We start from the raw sequence: 21,130 nt of genomic DNA on the forward strand, positions 1-21,130 counted from the left end.
ACTAAATAGTTGTTATGGGGCTGCACTCTTTCCTGTAGCATCCTATGACCTGCTGGTAATAACCCGCTAGGAAGAGACTTCTGGGGACGCTGGAATCTGCTGCAGGCAGGATCAGCCTGGCTTGCATTCCTAAAACCCCATTGCAAGAAGACATCTAGATTTGGGACTTAAATCCAATTTCCCTCATTCTATATTGAGACGCCTTTATTTCATATGGCTGGAAGTCACAGATAATCAAAGCCTGGAGCCCTGGATTCCTTCCATAAGCCTTCCTCATCCATGGACATATGTGTAAGGTTGCTGAAATAGCCTAGCAAATCCCAGTAACACTTGTTTTATTTACTTAGATTTGTCCTTCCATGGCTCTCTGCATCCTTCCCTGGCTTTGCCTACTTCTCTTGTGCTGGGACACAGGAAGGGAGCTGGCAGGGAGTCAGGACAGGCCGCCTGTGACTGCGTAGCAGCAGTGAAAGCCAGCAGCCTGTGCTTAAGAATAGCAGCTTTTATATTTTAACAGTCTTAAACTGGTAAGAGCAGACAGGAGAGCCTACTAAAATGAGTGGCTACATGGATAAAATTTAGGCTTATAGTATAGATTTAAGAAGAGGAAGTAGGAAAATGATGGCTAGCTTAACAGATACTAAACGCCAAATTTGATTGGAGAATTGGAGACTAGGAAACATTCTCATAAAGAATGGTTAAAAAACTAACCAGTGATCCATAGTGAGAGTTTTAACGTGTTTTCTGTTAACATACTGAAACGCAAATAATTTAGATCTGGCTAGAATACAGGATTTTCCTACAGAAAGAATATTACCTTTTACAGACATGCCTAACTTTTTCATCCAACTCTGATGCTGAATATGGAGTGAAAAAATCAGCAAATGGAAAACAAGTAACTGTATAATCAGTAGAAGAAGCTTTAAATCTGAACAGTGAAATGTGGAAAAACTAGGAAGTTAGGACTTTTACTAAATTTTAGCAATGGATTATTTCATGACTGTCGAAGTGGCATGTTTTTCTGTAGAATGGGAATATCATCATGTATTTGTCTATTGCGCAGCAGTATGCAGCGATTCATTAACATGTGCACAGATGTTTGGTTAATTAATAAAGCTTTTGGGTTGAACAAAGCACCACATACAGGTTTTTGGGGAGGGTTTTTTTGGTTTCCATCTAGAGGTGGGATTGAATGTCTCATGCTATGCATAAATTCCAGTGATTGGTCTATAGACTTTTTTCCTGAACTAATTTGTGATTAAGAGCTACCAAATAAATAGCAATAGAAGCACAGTTAATTTAGTATACTACCATATGGTTGCTAAATAGACCTTTCAGGAGGCTATAAAACTAATCCATTTTTACAAGTCACCTGTCTACATTATGATTATTTTACACAGCTGTAAGTAAAAGCAAGGACTTCTTTCCAGTCTCAGATACCCTGGAGTGGATTCCTTCCAACATGCTTATTTACTTTGCTTGTGTATGTAGTTGAAGCATAGCCTCTGACTAATATTCACTGAATCCTGCACAGTGTATGTCACTTTGATTTGTTGCATACTCTGCTACAGTTTGAGGATCATTACTTCTGCTGAACCAAAAAAATTCACATTGCAGTCTCCTTTATCTCTGAATAGGTAACTGGAGAAATTTTTATTTATTGTCTGGAAATTTTGTAGCAAAAGACTAGTTCTAGGAAATTTTGGGGGTTGTTTTTAGTGTGTGCATTTGCTAATGGACTACTTCTTTTAGTGCAGAATCCAGTTGGGGTTTTGGGGATCAATGTTCTTGGCTTCTCTCTCTGTTTCTTTCTGTGTGTTTTCATCAAATGTTCTTCAGAGTAAAGCCCATATTTTGTTAGGTTTTATTTTTCAACTTTATACTAACACTTTATTTCCTATAGCATCTCCTTTTGACTATAGACACAGTTGATAACTGAAGTCTGTCCATCAGTTTTCTGACTTTGCTTGCAGAACATTTCTACCCATCTTACAAGGATGATAAACATCAAAACGCAAATACATGCACATTAAATTAGGCTTTGTAATTAGTCCATTAGCATTAAAGGTCTCTGAAATAACACATCTCAGTTATAGTTTATGGAGTTGCATCTATAACCAGAAGAACCATCCTCTATTTAAAACAAAGGACAGAATGACTATATTCTGTCTTTTCTAAACCCTCCAAAAAAAGAGTAATGATTTCAGAAAGTAGGCAGAACATACTGTTGTAGCATCTGAACAGAAATACAAGCCAGAAGCTCAGAGCACACATATATAACACATGAATGAAAGGGAAAGATGTTTTATTTGGATATAAATGCAAAACAGTTTCTGTTCTAAAAATGGAATAATATGTCAAGTGTTTAATCATAACAGAATGGGTTTTGCTATTCTTTTGTATCAGGTGAGGTGAATGTTGGAGTACCTACAGAGACGAATGATAGCAAAACACCCCTTGTAAGTCAGCTATTTGGTGAGATATTTTGCCTTTAAATTTGTATACATTTCTGAAGCATGGAATTGTAAACTAAAGCGGAATATAGCAATTAAGAAAACACTTTGTGTCAACGCTTCCTTGATGTAAATTCTGATTTGTGGAGTGCTTGAAGATTTGCTTTAGACTCCACTTTAGAGGCTTTTTATTGCTTCTGAGTATGAAAGAGCAGCATTCTCATTTTGTCCAAAACGTTAGACAGTCTCTACGTGGAGTAATCAAAATGGTGTGAGAGCCATCAGTAGGTTGCCTCTGGCAGTGAAAAGGCCAGGGATGGGCTTACAGAAGGTGCTGTGTACTCTGGTGTTGACCTAGCAAAACACTTAACCCTGCTTAGTCCTAAGGGCACTTTCAGATGCAGCTGCACTGAACGTCAGTGGACAGGTATTACTGGATATACACCAAGGGTTTTTTCAAACCTTTCAAGGAAAATACAGTACTGTCATGTCCAATCCATCAAGTTCTCACTTCTCCTTTCCTGGTCTCCCCTTGCATAAAGGCAGTGTTACGGGGCAGGGATGGAAAGGGTTCAAAGGAAGAGCGCTCTGTGCTGCCTGTGTTCTGCAAAAGTGATTCAAGGAGGAACTGAAGTTCCCTTACCTTGATTTTGTATCTAAAATTTGATGGTTCATGTGTTCTTCCTCAAACCAGCTCACTTTTGCACTGCAAAACAGTGAGACAGTGGGCTATAAGCAGGACTTTCATTTCATCCAAGACCAAAGTGTACCTGCATAACACGTGGAATTTGAGAATATGAAAAAAGCCAGATGTCTAGTCTTTGAATAACCTTTTCATTGTAGTTCTTCTCCTCTCCTCCCATTTAGTTTCCAAAACAAGCATGTATTAGGATGAGCTGAGGTGAGTGATTTTATCAATGTCATTCCTTTTACTAATGATGCTTTGAAACTTTATAAAAACCTTCAGCGTCTTGTGAAAAATTAAGTGTAAAAGTATATCTGTGCATAGAGGGAACAGCATGGAAGAAATGTGATTTACTTAGCTGGAAAAAGTGGCATTTGTGGGATCCACTGCAGATAAAGCTTTTGTGTTGGTGAGTACAGAAGCCTGGAAAGTGTTCAATTCAGAGTCTGGCTAGTGAGCAAGTTGTGATGGGTTGGAGGGATTCACTTTAGAAAGTGACTGGCACTGTTGGGTTAATGTTACTCTGTTTTGCAGGTTGTAGGTGTTCATTCAGAGCAACCCATTGGAGAGATTATTTGCTTTAGACTAAAGAAATTAACTTCTTTATAAATAGCTGCAGAGCAGCTTGGGAAACTGGTGATATGTCAGATATGACACAAGGGTGAGGCAGCACAGCCCATAGGGATAATGACATATTGCTGTGAATATTTAGAGCTGCTCTTTCCAAAATAGCAGAATGCTGCTGTACCTAGAAAAGTCAGGAAGGATAACTTTCATTCTGAGAAACACTGATTTGAGAGGGCACTAAGATTATTAATTCATTGAGCTGTAAGTATGTCTGAGTCAAGAAGAGCAAGGAAAGGATTTCAGCCTCCACTCTCTCCTCTTTTATAAGAGTTCAGTATCTGTCTCTGATCTACCCTGGAGAAACTGGTTTTTTTAGCTACTTCTGAACAAGTATGTAAACCTGAATTATCAAAGCAAATATGCAGTAACTTGATTCCCAGTGCAGCTGATCCTTAAATGACTGCTCTGTGTACCACATAAAAGAAGTCATTTACGACACAAAAAGTTTGACTTTGACCTCTGTTTTGAGTGAAAGATCATTTCTTTTATTAATCCAGTAAATCATACCTGATTAGAATGGATCTTTCTAAAGTAAGTTAATTTACTTCTTCAATAAGGAGCATTCATTAAAAGGGGAGGAAAAAAAAGTTGTTTTCTTTTTCTAATACTTTTGGCCACATCGTCCATGGCATCAGTTGCACCAGCATGGAAGGCAAGGAATTTTGTAAGCCAGAATTCTGGAAGTGTGTGAAGTAGTCTGTGGGAAAGGAAGAGCAGGAAATTGCTTAATTCAGTTGCTTAAGTTCTGGAGTCCGTCTTCCTTTACTAGTGTTCCTGCTGAGATCTCTTGAGAGCTTGTGCACAGCCAAAAATTCCTCTGCAAGGTGCTGAGCTGCTTGGCATAGCATGCTCTCAAAATTCATCAGAAAATGTGGAGCTATGTCTGTAGAAAACTCCCTCATTCTCACACTGATGAGGAGTCTGGAGCCGTTATGTTGAGGTACAATGTCACAGAAGCCATGCTCTGTGATTGTCTTTCTAAACCCATCAGATTTGAAAGATGCCTGTATTGCCTATTAATGGATGACTGAAAAAATATTAACTATAGCTTTTAAAAAATATGAACTTTAACTGAACAAAGTAGGTATCTCTGGCAAGGAATCTTTAATGTGTTTGGGTGAAGCTTAAGGGATCTGGAAAAATATGACTTAACACCAGAGTCAGACTCTCTTCCCTGAAAAGCCTGTTGGCTGTTTATTTGACAGTAAATGAGAACCTGACACAATTAAAAAGAGAAGTTATAGAAGTTAAAAAAAAAGAAATCTAATCTTGGCTAAAAAAATTCCGAAAGGTGATACCATCTTTTATGTGTTGACAGTACAATGGATAACCTTGTTAGCAATGCTTTTGTGAACTGGGCTTGAGCTGATTCATAACTGCCTGCTCTGTCCCAGATCTTTCAGGACCACAGACTCTTGCTTCCTAAACTGAATATTGCAATATGAACAGTATGCTTTATTGACATTAAGAACACTGCCATCAAAATAAAGGTAGAGATTCTCATAAAAATTCTGATGCTGTTTTCTTGTAATCCCTAAGGGAGGGGTATTTTTTTAGTATATTGCCTGTAGCAGTAGCTGTATTTCACCAGAAATTCAAACAAAAGGAAATGAAGCACATTTGTCTCAGTCCCCTAGAAATGTACCATTCTTGTAAACTGTGATACAAAATTCTGGTATAACTCAGCTGTAATGGTCCTACTGAAAGGAGAAAAGCATTTCAAATGTATGTCATGAAAGCATGAGATTCTAGAGAAGGCAGCAATGCCAGCTCCAAGTACATATGCATTTAAAAAAAAAACCAAAGATAAAGATGCCACAGGGGGAAAAGCAGTCGAGGCAATCCTAGAGGTATCATGACTCTGGATAATTCTGTCCTAGGCATTACAAAAATTGTAGGCAACTCTAAAATTTCTGAATCAATTACTTGTGAAAAATTGCTTTTTTTTTTCAGATGATAAATGTCACTGTTTCTGTAGGGGTAGAGTATACAAAACTGTTATGTTCTTATACAGAGGAGATGATGATCTTCGTTCTGGTTTTTAGTCTTGCTGCAGAATACTGTCTTTTTAATACAGAAAGTCTTAAAATTCACTGTCCTCCTATAGTTTACTCTTGACACAACTTGAAAGAAGAGCATTTCCTTTCAGATAATTTCCTGCAGTGATTTCTGAAGCTTGTTGAGTAAGTAATTGATGCCATTTTGTGTGATAAGGCTGTAAGAGATTTTATAAGTGAATGGTTTATGTTAGTATCAAAACAGTGTTCTGTCCAGCCAAACTATACGCCCTTGAACACCTGTCATCATCTGATTAGAGCCACTTTAATCTGAGAAATTTCTGTAGTTTTGCATTTGGAAAGGTTAATAAAGCCCCAAATAAAATCTTACCTGAATTTAAAATGGATTAGAAGTTTTCATCCTTTCCCCACACTGTATTCACCACTTGATTTCTTACCTTATTTGGCTGATACAGTGCTTTGTTAGAATTCAGATTAATAAATTAACTTTATTACACATTCTTTACCATGAATTGAACAGACACCAAAGAAAATGTAAATAAGCTTCTAGAGTCTTTGACTTTTTAAGTAAATTGCGGTAGTATTCTGTGTGTCAGTTTTCTATACAGCTTCTGAACAGAGATGACTCTAGAGAACAGAAGAAAATTAAATGGTACATTACAGACAATTTGTGCCATTAATTTTATTCCTGAGCAGGATACTTTGACCAAATTTCTTTACTCTTCTATTGTGTATCCAAAGAGAAAGAATATTTCAAGCTTTATTTGACACTATTTAAATATATTCCAGAATTGGTGTGCTTTGTAGAAATCATTAAGTAGTTAATATGTATTTGTGAAGGATTTACTCTACGGTATGTGGGGATTAATCTAGTATAATTAGCAAGATTAGCACGTGTCTGTTTTTATTGAGATGCAAGGCCTTTTCCTGACTTGAGCAGCACAAACATGTTTGACCCTAGCTTTATATTGTCTGTATTCTCTGTGGCTTCACTGGAGAAGCAGGAGTAGACTAGTTTGCCTGTCTGTATTAAGAATTCTGGGAATCTGATGGTATGGGGCTTGAGGTAAAGATCTTTTGCAACTTTAAGCACAGTGAAGCCTTTGGCTTGCTTCAGGCAGGTCTACCTGTAGAGATTATATGTAAAGGCATACGAAATTAACAAGAAGTCACAAAAGCTATACTCATACTCTGATGCAATGATTGGCCAGAGGAGTTTTCTCAGCACACAGTAAAATAATGAGGGTAGCCCTTACGGGGAAAGTGAGAGTAGGAAGAGACTGCAGGAGCAATAAGCCAATCTTATTCAGGCACATTTAGCTGAATCATTCAGAACAGAGCTAGCTCATGCTGTGGCAGGGAAAAGGACCTTCTATGATCTCATCACCACTTTGTTAATCAAAGCCATAAGAATTTTCTGTTCTTCAGCTTTTGTGGGGGGTAAGAAAAATCAGAACAGGAATACTAAAAATATTATAATTATTTTGATAAAATAAATGAAGCATTTTTTGGGTAACACATGCATATTTTAGTGCAAATACTTTGGAAGGTGTCAAGATTGTGTCCTGAAAATGTAAAATGTTGTTTCCTATCTGCAGCTGAACCATTCTCCCAGCAAGCATTTTGTAAAATGCTTCATTAGAAAATAGACATGAGAACAGTTCAAGTTAATTAGCTTTAAATGCTCAATGACCTTTGTTATTTTCACCATTTCATGCCTTTTACTTGTCTTATACAAAATTACATTTAACATACCTACATATCTGCCTAAAAATAGTCTAGGTATGGTATTTTGCAACATTTTACCTGAGAAATCTGTAACATGGTTTTGGATCTCACTCTTGCGCTTTTTGTACTCTTTCAATGCAGGACGTCAGCTGTGTCAGTATTACAAAATGACTGATTTGGGTCAGAATTGCTCTAAAGCAAAAATAATATCAGAAGAATGAAAAAACCCACTCATGATCTAGAAGTTTGCTATACAGTAGCTGTATGTGCAGCAATGAAAATAACATTATGGAACTCTTAAACTATGTAGTTTGCAGAGTAGCTGAAGCCCCCTGCAATGACGTGTCTGGTTTGCCAGATGACTAAAGACCAGCTTAATTTGTATAAAATGAGAAACATTGCTGTTTTCCAGCCTGTTGTTATTCAGTGCTACGTCGTGATCCAAGTAAAAGTGACTGTGTGACCTATAGTTTCCAAAGGCTCTACAGATGTGGCATAAATAAGTGGTAAGAATGGCACAGTAGAATTACAACAGCTGTGTTCCTTTCTCACATAAATTTGTGATCAGACCTTTGAACTGGTTGTGTCGAGGAAGATTTCGGTTCCCTCTGAGATCACATTAGCTGCATTGATAGCAAGGTCAACCCGTGCATCTCTTCAAGATTTTGCTTTGTCTTTTACCTCTCAGGTTGGCACAAGAGGATGTAGGAATGGACAGCCCCTTTGCTGAGGATATACTAAGCCCCAGTTCTGCAGAGATGAGACCTGGTGAGAAAAGCTGTTACTCATTTTCTTAATTATACTTTTTCCCCTTGGCATTTAATTATGCAGTGAGAAGGATGCTTCTGTGTTGGTACAAATCCGTTCAGCATTAATAAGAAGAGTGCTAAGTTTGCTTTATTTAGTTTATTTTCTTCACTTGAGAAAGGATAATTGCAGTGTGCCATTTTCTCTTGTACATTGTTGTCATCACTCATTTAGTCCTCATGAAGTTTAAATAATGTCTGTTATTTATCTCATACTTGACTACTATCTAAGTGAACTAAATTAGCGTTAGAGTACTTCAGACAGAACAGCTTGAAATGTGCTACACAATGCAGTGGCAAGGGGCAAAGCCATGCCTAGCTTTTGCCTGTTGAAGACTTCTTTTATTTAAGACTGATTAAGAAACTCCGCATTTTTTTTCCCGTCTGTGTATTGAATAAGCTGTTGTAGACACAGCTCCTTGCAAATTGGCACCATTCAAATAGCGCCAAGTGCATAAGAAAACAAGTATTTGCAGGGGATTTTCATTCATATGCATTTTTCCAGGATCCAGCAACATCTTGGTTCGTAACTCAATTTATATATTGCTCTTTAAATTCTTAAATATTGTGGGTCAGAGCATGTCCAAGGCTTGATTTTTGTTTGATGGCAAAAAAGTGAATCTGGGTTTCCTGTTATTGAAGAGCTCTTGAAAATCTACCATTCCTGTTGATGTTGATTTCTTTAAACATTAATGTTGATACTTGTGGTTTATGTTGGGTAATCTTAAACTGCTTGATGTTACTAAAATTGATCTGTCCCAGTGTGTTTGAGTATGATTCTTAAGTATCTGGGAGATGAGGAGATAAAGTTTTTTCCTCCTCTTTTTTTTTTTCTCCAGAACCTCCTAATTCTCTTGATCTTAATCGTTCCCGTCCCAGAAGGATAAAGCTCGCCGCTCCAAATATCAATCTCTCTTTGGACCACAGTGATGGGTCTATTTTTCTCTCTGATGATAATTTGGATACACCAGATGAAATTGACATCAATGTAGATGACCTTGACACGCCTGATGAAGCAGACTCTTTTGAATACACTGGGCAAGGTAATGTTGTAGATTATAAACGAGAGTTCATCTGTTTCTTTACTGCTTACATGATCAGTCTCATGTCTGTCAGGCTATGAATACAGTTTAAGCATGTGAGTTAGTACTAAGCATCCCAATATTTTTACTGTCTGCTTTTTCTTAACCTTTCTTCCCCTGTGTGAACTAATACATTTCTGCTAATGTGGAGTACAGAAAGACATGGTAAAGCTGATCAAATAAAATAAGAATAGCTACCTAGAGAGAATCAAATTCAAAGTCCTGTCATTGTCCAGTACCATGGGACTTGTCTGAAAAAAGTAATCAAGAAGGGGAAAGCAGTAGCTTGTTGTAGAGAACACTATAGCTAACTGCACCTTCATGCAGGTCTGTCCAGCTCTGGATTACAGTTACATCAGTGTGGCATGATAAAGCTAGCCTGGGTGATGGAACAACAGAATTCCTCATTTCACTGATTTAAATATGCTTTCTCAGCAGGGCCAGTTGTATAGATACACCCTGAAGTGTGCAATGGATACTTCACTCTTCCTTCGCATATTAATGATTTTCTTTCACATGGTGTAAAAAGTTTTACACTGTGTTACTCACTTTACTTACCCTCACGGTGTATGGAATCACATGTTAACACTTACTCCTTGCTAGTACCTTAAGAGCCACGTAAGAACTTTACTCACTAATGTAAATACGTAAAGATCATGAGATAATTGAGGGGAAAAGAGTGTGACTATTTTACAATTTACAACAGAAACTTTTAAAATGCATCAATTTAAACTGCATTTTCCCCTTGCATTTAAATTCTCTGTTGCTAGTGAGGTCACTATGATTTAAAAATTGTATGCGCTTTTGAGCATACAGGAACAGTTGCATCAGCTTAAGTGATATCGCCAAAGAGGCATCACTCTGTACTCAGTCATGCATGAGTGTCTTTAATGTCACTTCTTACTAGAAAGCATATTGCCTTATGGATAGGTGCAGAGTAGAGTGGTGAGTTGCTTGATGGTTAGAATGTTTTGTAGCAAAGCTTAAAACTAACACACATATGCTTACACTAGAGCAGTGTGCACTTGCGGTTTTAGACTGTTGTGTAACCACTGTGTGAGCAAAAATCTGTCTACAGTGGAACAGAGTGGAACTTGCGTTTATGCCCTACAGTAAATACATTCAACTCCAGTGATTTTGGTGGCAGTTTTATTTCTGTCAAGCATTCCTCTTAAGCTTTTTTTGCTGCTTTCTAAATGTGATAATTCATTCAATTGCTAAAACTGCACGAGTTTCCCCAGGCTCCTCAAGGTGAAGGACTCAAGGTGCCTGTGGTTTTGGTGATGTTTTTGCAGTTGTGTCATTTGATTATTTTTTTTTACATACTTAATTGGCAAAATGCCCTCCACTTAGATGAGCCAGGAACAGAGGGTAGAAAAGGAAAAAAAAAATCATATTTTATCACAATAAGCCAGCAATAAAATTAGTGGCTGTGTATATTACATGAATCATAGCTAAGAGTAGTCACAGAACTAGGGCAGAATGGTTTAATTGCATCGTAAATAGCCTTTGTTACGTTTGTGTTTCTGTCACTCTACTGTTAACCACTATGCACTTTGCTGTTACCAGCACTCACGATCTCACACAGATCAGTGTTTCTAACTGGTGCCAAACCCAGGGAAGGAATTCCTGAGAGCATGTAGCTGTTCAGACTGTAGAGAACAGTGATTTTTAGCTTGTCATGCTCAGACTGCTGACAGTCCATTTGTACTGTGAAAGGCAACTGAGGAAAGAAAGCAAGACTGTTGTCATGATTCAGGGGTCCACCTCATCACTGGTAAACTGATAGCTCTGTAATACAATAAATATTGAAACCCATTTGCTTAAAAAAATGATGAAGAATCATCACAACTGCAACGTGCAAGAAAATAGATGAGAGCAGAAATACTGAAGTACTTGTCTTAAATTAGCACTTGACTTGTTTAGGGTTGGTTCATCATCGGTTTCACAGGAAGACTTTTGTCACTAATACTTTATGTTTAAACATTCTCTTTCAGAACTTTTTTAGAAATGAGCTTTTTATGATTATTATATTAGTTGATGTTGCAGCGCAAACAAACTAGTAGGCTGCAACGAGGCTTTTACAGCACAGACAGAATCTAACTGACAGTATCTCCTTCCTCCAGAGGTCAGACTGCAAGTTGACATAAAAATTGCACTTCTGAAAACCATACGTGTGTATAGATGAAGGTCTTCCCCAAAGCAGAGTTATTCATAAAGTAAAAGAGTGTTTATTATTTTGTCTGCAGCTGTTTATTTCCTTTCTGAATTTCACACTGGTGCTTCTTTCTCTGCAAAATGAATACTCTAAGCCAGGGGTCCTCAAACTATGGCCCGCGGGCCAGATACGGCCCCCCAGGGTCCTCAATCCGGCCCCCGGTATTTACAGAACCCCCCTGCACATCCCCCCCCCCCCACCCCCCCGCCCCTGCTGGGGGTTGGGGGGGAAACCAAGCAGCTGCAGATGACTGCCTGCCACTGCATCTGTGCGCCGGCCCCCTGGTTAAAAAGTTTGAGGACCCCTGCTCTAAGCAGTAAAGCATAGCCACTTTTTCAGGAAGAAACGATCTAATACCATTTCTATGTCAAAATAATCCATTTGGCCAATTTCAGCATTGTAAGTTTTATCAGGCTCTCTTCTAGTTACTTTTCATCATTTGCAGTTTCACCACCAAAAAAAAAATCAAAACCCAAATACAATTTCAGTGTTAGTCTGCCAGTTACCTAGCCCAGCCTCTTTTCACTAAAGTTGTTCTGCCTGCTAATACTGGCATTTCCCCTCAGCCATGCTCATTCTACCCTCTGAGGAACCAGCTGACTAGGCAGTTCCCTAGGCTGTTCTGATAATCCCTTCTATCTACTCTGAAAGCACCTGAGCTGCATAATAGCATCCCATGGGGATCCTCCTTAAAGTAATGGACCACTTTGTGGTGGCCTCTCAAAGTTTGCATAGCTTGACTGCATGCATGTAGTTTTCATATTGTTTCCCATGGTACCTTTAGAAAATTAATATCATACAAAATTGCATTAAGATATCTAGGTTTGGAGGGAGCAGAGTTATGCATTTTGTAAGCTTATTTCCAATGTCATGGAATATGTGGTATTTTAGAACTGAATGTTAAGTATATTATTAAATGTAGTGAGCATTGTACCCTGAGAAGGCATGAATACATACTTCAGGTCCACAATATATAATCTACTGAGCAGCAACTGTTGAACTGATTTGAAATAGTACGCTTGAAAAAATAGAACCTTTTGCAGTCTGTTCTTCTTCCTGACCTTAGATCTCCTCAAACTCCCTTTATTTGCTGTTCCTAAGGAAAAAAGACTTATGTAGTTACGTTTTATACACATGTGTGTATCTTCCATTCCTGTTTCCATTTTCAACAGAGTTTGACTTGAATAAGATTTTAACTCATTGGCTAGCTAGGCAGCGTGGCAGGAGATGAAGTATTACTACTTTCTTTACCCAGTTCCTGCCTGCTGGAATCTTGCAAGGAAATTGGTGATAGACTAAGCTTTTTTTGCACATGGGAGAATCTGCCTCAGAGAGGGGACCTTCAGCCAGTATTATTTCTTAATAATACATTGTATTAGGGACAGAAAATATAAGACAGGTGGCAGCAGAAATTCAGACTTAATTAGCTCTTCTATAACAATAAATGTGTGCTCAACCTAATATATATTTTTTAAAGTTCAAAGCTTTTTTGTGTGTTTTGAGGAACTTGATATTCCTAACAGTCAGTAAAATTATTGATAGGTTTTAATGCAGAAATCAGTTTTACAAATTAAGTCAGTACATGTATGTGTATATGCCTGTAGGTTCAGTGTGTGTAGCTATATGTGGTATCTACACAGTGTACTGTCTTATTCTGGATTTCATAAAGATAATTGATTTGATTCTTATGATAAACTGGTGTGTTTTAAGGATCATGTACTTCCATTTGTGTGAGTAGTTCAAGAAGCAGCATTAATCAGGCATGCAAAGATAAACCAGTATAGCAAGGTTTGAGGACTTTTATGAAACATTGTGTTCTTTACTACTTCTTGTCAATTAGTTTAACTCTCAGATCTCTGGCATTTTCAAATAAGATGTCTGATTAGCTTCCTATGTACACACATATATGCCATTTTGTATCTCACTATGTATTTGTTTACTATTACCTCACTTACTGACTTCTATGATTGAATTCTGCTCTTAGTTATGACTGCAGACACAGAATAATACTTTAAAAAAGTTGATTTTGTTTACTTCAAATATGTATAGTGCATAAAATGTATGGAATCTTTACTATGAAGATATACTAATATGCTCACAGCCATATGGCAAAGGTGCTTCAGTAAGAATAATAGCACAAAAGAGGGATTTCTTCCCGCTGTGCACACCCCACCCCCACCCCCCTAGGGAAAATCAGTATGTTGTAACGCTAACTGAAGGAGGGAATGAAATAATTCCAGCTGTGGACAGAATCACTTTTCATGTCACTTTCTCTCTAACCAGCCATTAAGTTTGAAAAACTGGAATGCAGTTGAATTTGTTGTTAAGAGCCGTGGCATCAGTGTGTGATGGAAACATATGTTTTGTTAATTACTTCACAGCTTTTCTGAAACTAAGAGCATCCAGCAGAGAGGCTGTGCTATGAGACTTCATAGCCTCTTGTCAGCTGTACAGTTTATTTATTGTGATCATTGTGTCTGTGGACTACGTGTACCTGTTCTGTAACGGGTGCTGGTATGAATAGCCAGATTGCCTGGCTGCTCTGCACTTAATGTCTGGGAGGGAACTGGTATTTAACCTCAACCTAAAGGCCTTGGGGGAGGCGAATACTGTGCTTATATGAGGTCAGCATTATCTCATGACTGAAGCAGAGGAAGATGTCTGTTCTTCATATTTGCTGGTGCCAGATGTGAAGAGATTGGAGACAAACTGGGAGAAAGTTGATAAGATGTAGTTCTGTGGTAATTCCTCTCTAGACAAAAAGCATCTGTGTTCACTTTAATTCCATGTTTTGCTTTTTAATATAGTTCTCATACCTGCAGCACAAAGATTTTAAAAATCCTACAGTGTGGTACTTCTGGCGAGCAACTAATCAGTTTTAGTAACTGGATGCAAAAACCCTTTGGTGGTATTCTGCCTAGTGATAGTTGCTGCTGTTCTTTTTATGGTCATAATGTTGAAAAAATTTAAATTTCATTATAAAAAATGAGAAGTTCTCGTTTACTAACTGTTAGATGATTAAATTATGCTCTTATTTATATCAGTGCTGTCAAAATCCAGTTGGTTTCAGTCATCCATTTCAAAAGTAACAGGAAAAAATATTTAGAGCTTTTACAGGAAGATGCAATATATACAATTTTATTTTTCAGAAGAGCAGACTGCTACTAAGGAGGCATCACAGGAGTCTGAATCAATTCCAGAGTACACCGCTGAAGAGGAGCGAGAGGACAACAGGTTATGGAGAACAGTGGTTATTGGAGAACAAGAACAAAGAATTGATATGAAAGTCATTGAACCTTACAAAAAGGTCATTTCACATGGAGGTAGGAAACCCTGAATGCATTTTTTAGATTGATGTAAAAAAAAACCCCATGCTTTATTGGGCATGATTAATTTCTATTTTAGTTCAGTTACCACACTGGCAATGTGAGAGGGAGTTTGTTTTTCAGCCATGGCTGAAATCAACCCAGCTTTCAATCCAGTGTGGCAGTGACTACTGAGTATTCTAAATACAATGGAATTTCAGGAGCAATAAATACACTGATATACATGTGTCTATCAGGAGCTATCTGATCATTGTAGGCTAAAACTGTCTTAAAGCAAGGAAAAAACTTGTCCTACGGGGGAAAAAACCCCCAAAACTTTGTGTGGATTTTGGCAAAAACTTTTGCATGAGGAAGTACAGTGTGTGATTTGCTCAATGGTGTATGTGTGTGCAGAGATCTGAACAAGTACAGTGGCAAAAGAAGGAAAACAGTTTTCGCTCAGGCTTCTGTTTGGCTAAGCTCCTGATGTTGTTTTTTCTGCCATTTATAGTTGTCAGTAGCTAGCATTTCACCAGCAACTGTTTTATGTTTTTTTTCACGTAATTTGTGAATTATTATCAAATAGCATATAAAAGAAAATATTTAAAGTAGAAAAATGACCTAATGTGCTTGCTGTGTTGTTTCCTTTGCTGATCTGCTCCCTAACCTCCTCAGAGAATTTGTAGCTCTGGTGTTACTAGCACAATTCTGTATACATTAATTCAAAAGGATAAATATTACTGTAGATATTGAAGGAAGAAAATGAAGCAAAGCTTTCTAGGTGTCGTTTCATTGGTGTCTCAGGTTTAGATTGTCTTTGGATTCTGTATGTTTGGGGGCAGTGTTTGCCAGCTCTTAAGGTATTAAGGATGAATTGTTCTATCCGGAAAAAAATGAGGCAGGTAACTTAGCATCTCAGAAGTAAGATTTGTGAGTTTGTATGAGGTTGCTTCTGTCAGTGCTGCTGATCTGTAACTTCATTTAAAGGTTAACGTTTCCAGTATATTTGCACTGTTGAATCTCTATCTGGTAAAGGTGACATAAATACATTTTGGCTAATCATATTACCTGAGGATGTGGTCCTCAAATTGCTCACCTACATTAAAAGCAGCTAAATGCAAGTCTACAGGTGTTCACAGTGGCCAGTGTGCAGAAAGTTTAGTTGGAATTGATAAAGACATTTAAACCTCCAAGCGTTTTCTCACTATAACACCACCATCAAAGATTTATGAATGTGATGACACTTCAGACACAGTTTAGCAAACAGACACAGATGGCATAATTTAGGAAACAAACATAAAATATTTTGAGGCCTTGCTAATGGTGTTTGTTTATATATTTTTTGTATGCTGTAAACTAGTCTAGGTACATTTGTGGGTGATAATTGTCACATACAGTTCCTACTAGATGCTGATGTATACGTTTATACCAGCTTTTATGAAAAATAAATACTAGTCACAGTGAGTGGAAAAGTAGCTCTTAATTGAGCACTGCTTAACTGTTGAACAAGGACTGGTTTCAGTGGCAGACATCTATGATGGCAGCTGTGAAGTACATAATAATGTACAGTTACCAGTGGGAGTCTAGGTCATTCAACTCAACTTCCAGTACGAAATAATCAGGATTCAAATTTTATGTGTCTGGCATCTTGTTTTGTCAGATTGCTCAAATCTAAGACAGAGAATGTTCCGTCTCCTTTGCTTTTGAATGGGTGCTGGTCAGTAACCTACCCATTATAGAACAAATGGTGTGTAGTGGTAAGTTTCAACCCACCACAGGCTAAATTGGAAGCTTGCCTGAAATCTGGCCATACCAAAGCAAGTTAAGGACTGGATTAAACTCTGTTTATGGAGTGGCAGACTGAGGATGTGGAAACAAAATCATTTTGGTGTATGGGTTATGGGAAAACTTTGGGCAGCTTGAACAGCTTCTGCGTTGTGGTGGCTAGACCTATTCTGTATGATGTTCCCTTTGGCAATACTTTGAATATATTCAGAGTGCTTTAGAGGGCCAGCAGTCTTCCCTTTAACCTCAGGATTAAGAACAGATTCTGGCTAAAGTTAGGTAATTGGAAGTCAGGTCAAGCATCTCTTGATTATTCAGTGATCTACTGAACATTCCTTCCTGTCAAATGACAGATGACACCAAATGCAGAATCTAGACGGTAGCCACGAAATAGGAAAGGGGACAGTAGACTGGGCAGTCTAGGTGTGATGTTGCCTTCCACGTATATTAATAGAGAAATTTCTTAGAGATCTGCCTCTTTGCATAGGCTGACTGACAATTTGGGGAAACACCTTTTCTGACTTCTAGTGATGAACTAAAAAGCACTTTTGCCTTGAGTTGGTGTTCTTTGTCTACAAGCATGTGTAAGAAAAAGGGGCCTAGTTTTACTTGTGGGTTTTTCTTGTGTGTGCTCTTAGGTGGCATCTGCATATAATCACTTTGCTTTACATGAACTGCAGACTGTGCTGTGTAATATATTGGACACACCTGTCACAATGTGCTTTTGCTGCCAAACTTCTGAGCCAGCTGGACAGGCTACTTTATGGGAGCGTGATATAAATTGTCCTGAAAGTCTTTTAAGGATTTTTAAATTTATGGAAGGAAGGAAATCTCTTCTCTGTTTATAAAGCTGAGGGGGAAAGACTGCTTTGTTCTATTATGATTTAGCTGAGGGGTGAGCTAGGATGGGATAGGTGAAACCAGTACTGTCTCTTTGAAAGTATGTGAGTCTGTTGAGAAGATGGAAACGTAACAGAGGTTAGTATTAAGTGATGAGGGTAGGAGGTGAAGTTCTTTGCTCTTTGTTTCTTTTGAGAAGAATGATACATTCCTTCATGTCAAACTCCTTAAAGGTGAAGGTGCTGAAAATAGGACTGGAGTGTTTTCCCTCTCCCTGTGTACATCTTTACTAGAGAGTGCAATGTTTCTCTTTGAATTTGATGTTGACATCTTCATTGGGACACCAAAATTATCACCCATGTCTTTTTTGCTTGTCCACGTCCTCCAATAGGATGGAGAACAGCACTGTACTGTGGAGAAGAGAATGGACATATGCTGGGCTACTGTTATACGTGGCTTCTCTAGCTCTGGAAGCCCAGCTATAGATTAGCTGGCCTTTGGCCTCTGAGAGCCAGTAAAAAAACTACTTCACAGTGCTGCGAAGACAGGAGATGCCAAGATCATGGGAGGATAGAGTAAAGGCTAAGGACAGAAAGGTTCCTGCAGTGTCACAATGATTCTTCAGTGGATGAGGTCTAGGCTAGCTAGCATTCTCAACTCAATGTTGGCATTACCATAAACAATATATATTATAATCTCATCCAATGCATTATATTTAGTCAAATCTACCAAATCAAATTCAGAAAGAAAAAGGTTCAATGTAATCAATCCTTCAACAGGTTACTTTGCTAAACCTTCATTTGAAACAACATGGCTTGAGACAGGAGACTTACTTCTGACATGCACATTTTTCTTTCAGAAACTTAGCTTTCTTTTGCTCACCGTTGTAACTGGGGAAGCGGTGGTGTTCTTCAGTCCTTTAAGGAACAGCTGAGAGCCCTAAATGGAGAGTGCCTTAGTGCATGTCATTATGACTGGAATAATGTTGAGATTAACCAGCTATGGTTCTCCTTGGCATAGAAAACTTCATGAACAAGTACTTTGAAGCAGCCATTTTGTCAGGGATTCTGGATTCTTTGAAGATCTTTACAAAGTCATGTAAGAAATTACTTCCTTGAACATGATCTCCTTATTTCAGCTAGCTGAGACTCAGCTCAGATGTTGAGTGAGAAAGAAGAAAACAAAATAATCTCTCACTCTTCCCTGAATACCACACAGGGATCATGTATTATCTCTGACTTCCTATAGAGAATTTTGCGTGGCTTGGCTGGCTACAGTGCAAGAAGTTATATGGACATTTGAGTTAGGCTTGGATACTGCTGTCTAGTGTCCAAAAAGCACCGTTAAAGTCTTAAAAAATCTCCTTATGAAAGTGTTGTATAGGTGCTGGTATTGTCCTTTTCTTTTTTCAGGATTGTATTCCTATCTGAGGGATATTCAGGGTTTCCTTCACAAGCATTAGCATCTCCCTCATGGCTAGTTTCTCCTGACCTCTTTCAAAAGGCTTCCAAGTTGTTCTCTTAAGTATACCCAGCTTCTGTCGCTGTGCATTGTTAGTGCTATCTACCTACAAGAATTTCTGTAGCATCTTCATAAATTGCTTCCTGACTGCATGTATCTTTTAATGATGCAGGAGTATTTTATATTTGTTAATAACACAGAAATCGATAGCAGCTGCAAAGGACTTAGATTAATGCTGGTCAATCTTTTCCAATCATGAAAGAAAATATTTTCCTTTGGGTAACAAGCAGCTGTCCTGGACCCCACAAGAGCAGTGCTGCAGTTTTAAGGGTTTGCGGCTATCATTAGGCAGTGGCATAGCCCAGAGAATGCCAGTATTGGGCAGCTGGAGCGTCCAAGGTAAAGTATTTTATACAAAACTTGCAGTGAAGGATTTAACTAATCCCCAGAAGCATAGTGTGATGCATTTATAGTTTTAATATCCTGAGGCCATTAGAGCTGAACAAGCCAACTGAGACTGGATTGAGAGACTTCATGAACATTATTAAAAAGATGCAGGATAACAAATGTAGGATATTTTCTTTAGCCCCTTATTCCTCAGTCTAAGGTGAACATTCAGCATATCATTGCCATAGAGATGCAGTGGACCAGGAGTTCAGGTAAGACTGTATTACTTACAAGGGGGCTTTTTGCTGGTCTCTATAAAAAGTTTACTAATAGTTATGCTAAGTGTGTTTTTTTTAGGAATTCAACATAACTGACTATTCTTCCTTACTGCTTGGTGAATAGTTCATGCATTTTCGGTTTTCTTCAGCACTAGACATAGTAGCTCCATTCCAGGATTTTGAGATTTTGATTTATCCTGTTAAGAGCCTTTGGCAAAAGCAAAAATGCCTTTTTGTTTTTTTCCACAGGATACTATGGTGATGGTCGGAATGCTATCATTGTGTTTGCAGCATGCTTCTTGCCAGACAGCAGTCGAACTGATTACAACTATGTCATGGAAAATCTTTTCCTGTGAGTGATATGTGAGCAATGTGACAGTCTTTTGAGTTAGTACTCACAATTATGTAGTGAGAGATAACCTGTCTTTAATTATGAGGTAAACTTGGTCATTAGAGGGGGAGTGACTAGAATAACAAAGGAAACAGCGGTTTTAGATAAACTGCTCAGTGGAGTATTATTTCAGTATTCCTTACCTACTCACCATCCTAAATTAAGGTGTGTTTTTCAGGACTAAATCTAACTGTAGTACCTCCCAAAATGTAAAAGAATGCAGTATCTTCAGCTTCTCAGGCCTACAGTCATTGCACTGTTTCACTAATGACTTCCAGCCCTTACTGAGAACAATCAGCAGGAACTTAGACCACCAGATGGTTTTGGTTGTTCATTGTTTGTTATATATTATCATGAGGTATCACTATATTTCATATTTTTGATGTATACTGTGGTTGTGTTTAGGAATCGCAGGCCCATTTTCTGACAGTTGTTTTAAAAACACAGCATAAATGACAGTTGCTGATACAAACAGTTCTAAGTATTTTTCCTGACTCCAGCTGCTTTTGATTCAGTTATAAGTGGCAGAGGCAAGTTGGGTAGGACATGGATTTGGCTACATGAGCTCGAATTTATCACAAGAAAGTTACTCCTAGTAGCAACTTGGTTTGGCAGCCAAAAAAATCAGTCATTACAGCATTTTGTGTACTAAACCCCAGTAAGTAATTTCTAAATCCAGCAGAGGCCTGGCCTTCACATCTGCAGTTTACAAAGCAACAAGAGCACAGACCCAGTCTCCTTAAAACTCCAGTCCTTAGAAAGGCGCATGGTGACAGCCAGTGTCTTCAGCATTGTGTCTGTGTGAAAAATGAGATAGTGCTTTAGTTCCAGGTCAGACCAAGTGCTGTCATTTGGCAGGTTGGTGGAGAAGTTTTATTAGCCTTGAGATTCAAAGTATTTGTAGTTGGCAGTCACAGGCTTAGTTGCAGTAGTGCAAGGATCATGGGAATTATAGACAAGTACCTTCTCCTGACCCTTTGCATTGAACAAACATGATTAATAGTGAAGTTTCTGAAGAGTTAATTTCAGAAGTTCCTGGAACTTCACATGATCTCTCTTGCTTTTG

General features: G+C 38.2%; 1 protein-coding gene across 7 annotated transcripts in view; it reads left to right on the plus strand.

Moving 5' to 3' along the window:
• PRUNE2 (prune homolog 2 with BCH domain) overlaps window positions 1–21,130 on the plus strand; it is a 144,332-nt gene that overhangs the window by 110,010 nt on the left and 13,192 nt on the right. For all 7 annotated transcript variants that reach the window (XM_040580045.1, XM_040580047.1, XM_040580046.1 and 4 more), the window contains 4 exons: window positions 8,200–8,279; window positions 9,157–9,360; window positions 14,767–14,940; window positions 19,923–20,025. In XM_040580045.1, coding sequence (XP_040435979.1) covers window positions 8,200–8,279; window positions 9,157–9,360; window positions 14,767–14,940; window positions 19,923–20,025 — 561 coding nt within the window. The remainder of the gene's footprint in view (window positions 1–8,199; window positions 8,280–9,156; window positions 9,361–14,766; window positions 14,941–19,922; window positions 20,026–21,130) is intronic.

The sequence above is a fragment of the Falco naumanni genome, chromosome Z (assembly GCF_017639655.2).
Source record: "Falco naumanni isolate bFalNau1 chromosome Z, bFalNau1.pat, whole genome shotgun sequence".
Taxonomy (NCBI): domain Eukaryota; kingdom Metazoa; phylum Chordata; class Aves; order Falconiformes; family Falconidae; genus Falco; species Falco naumanni.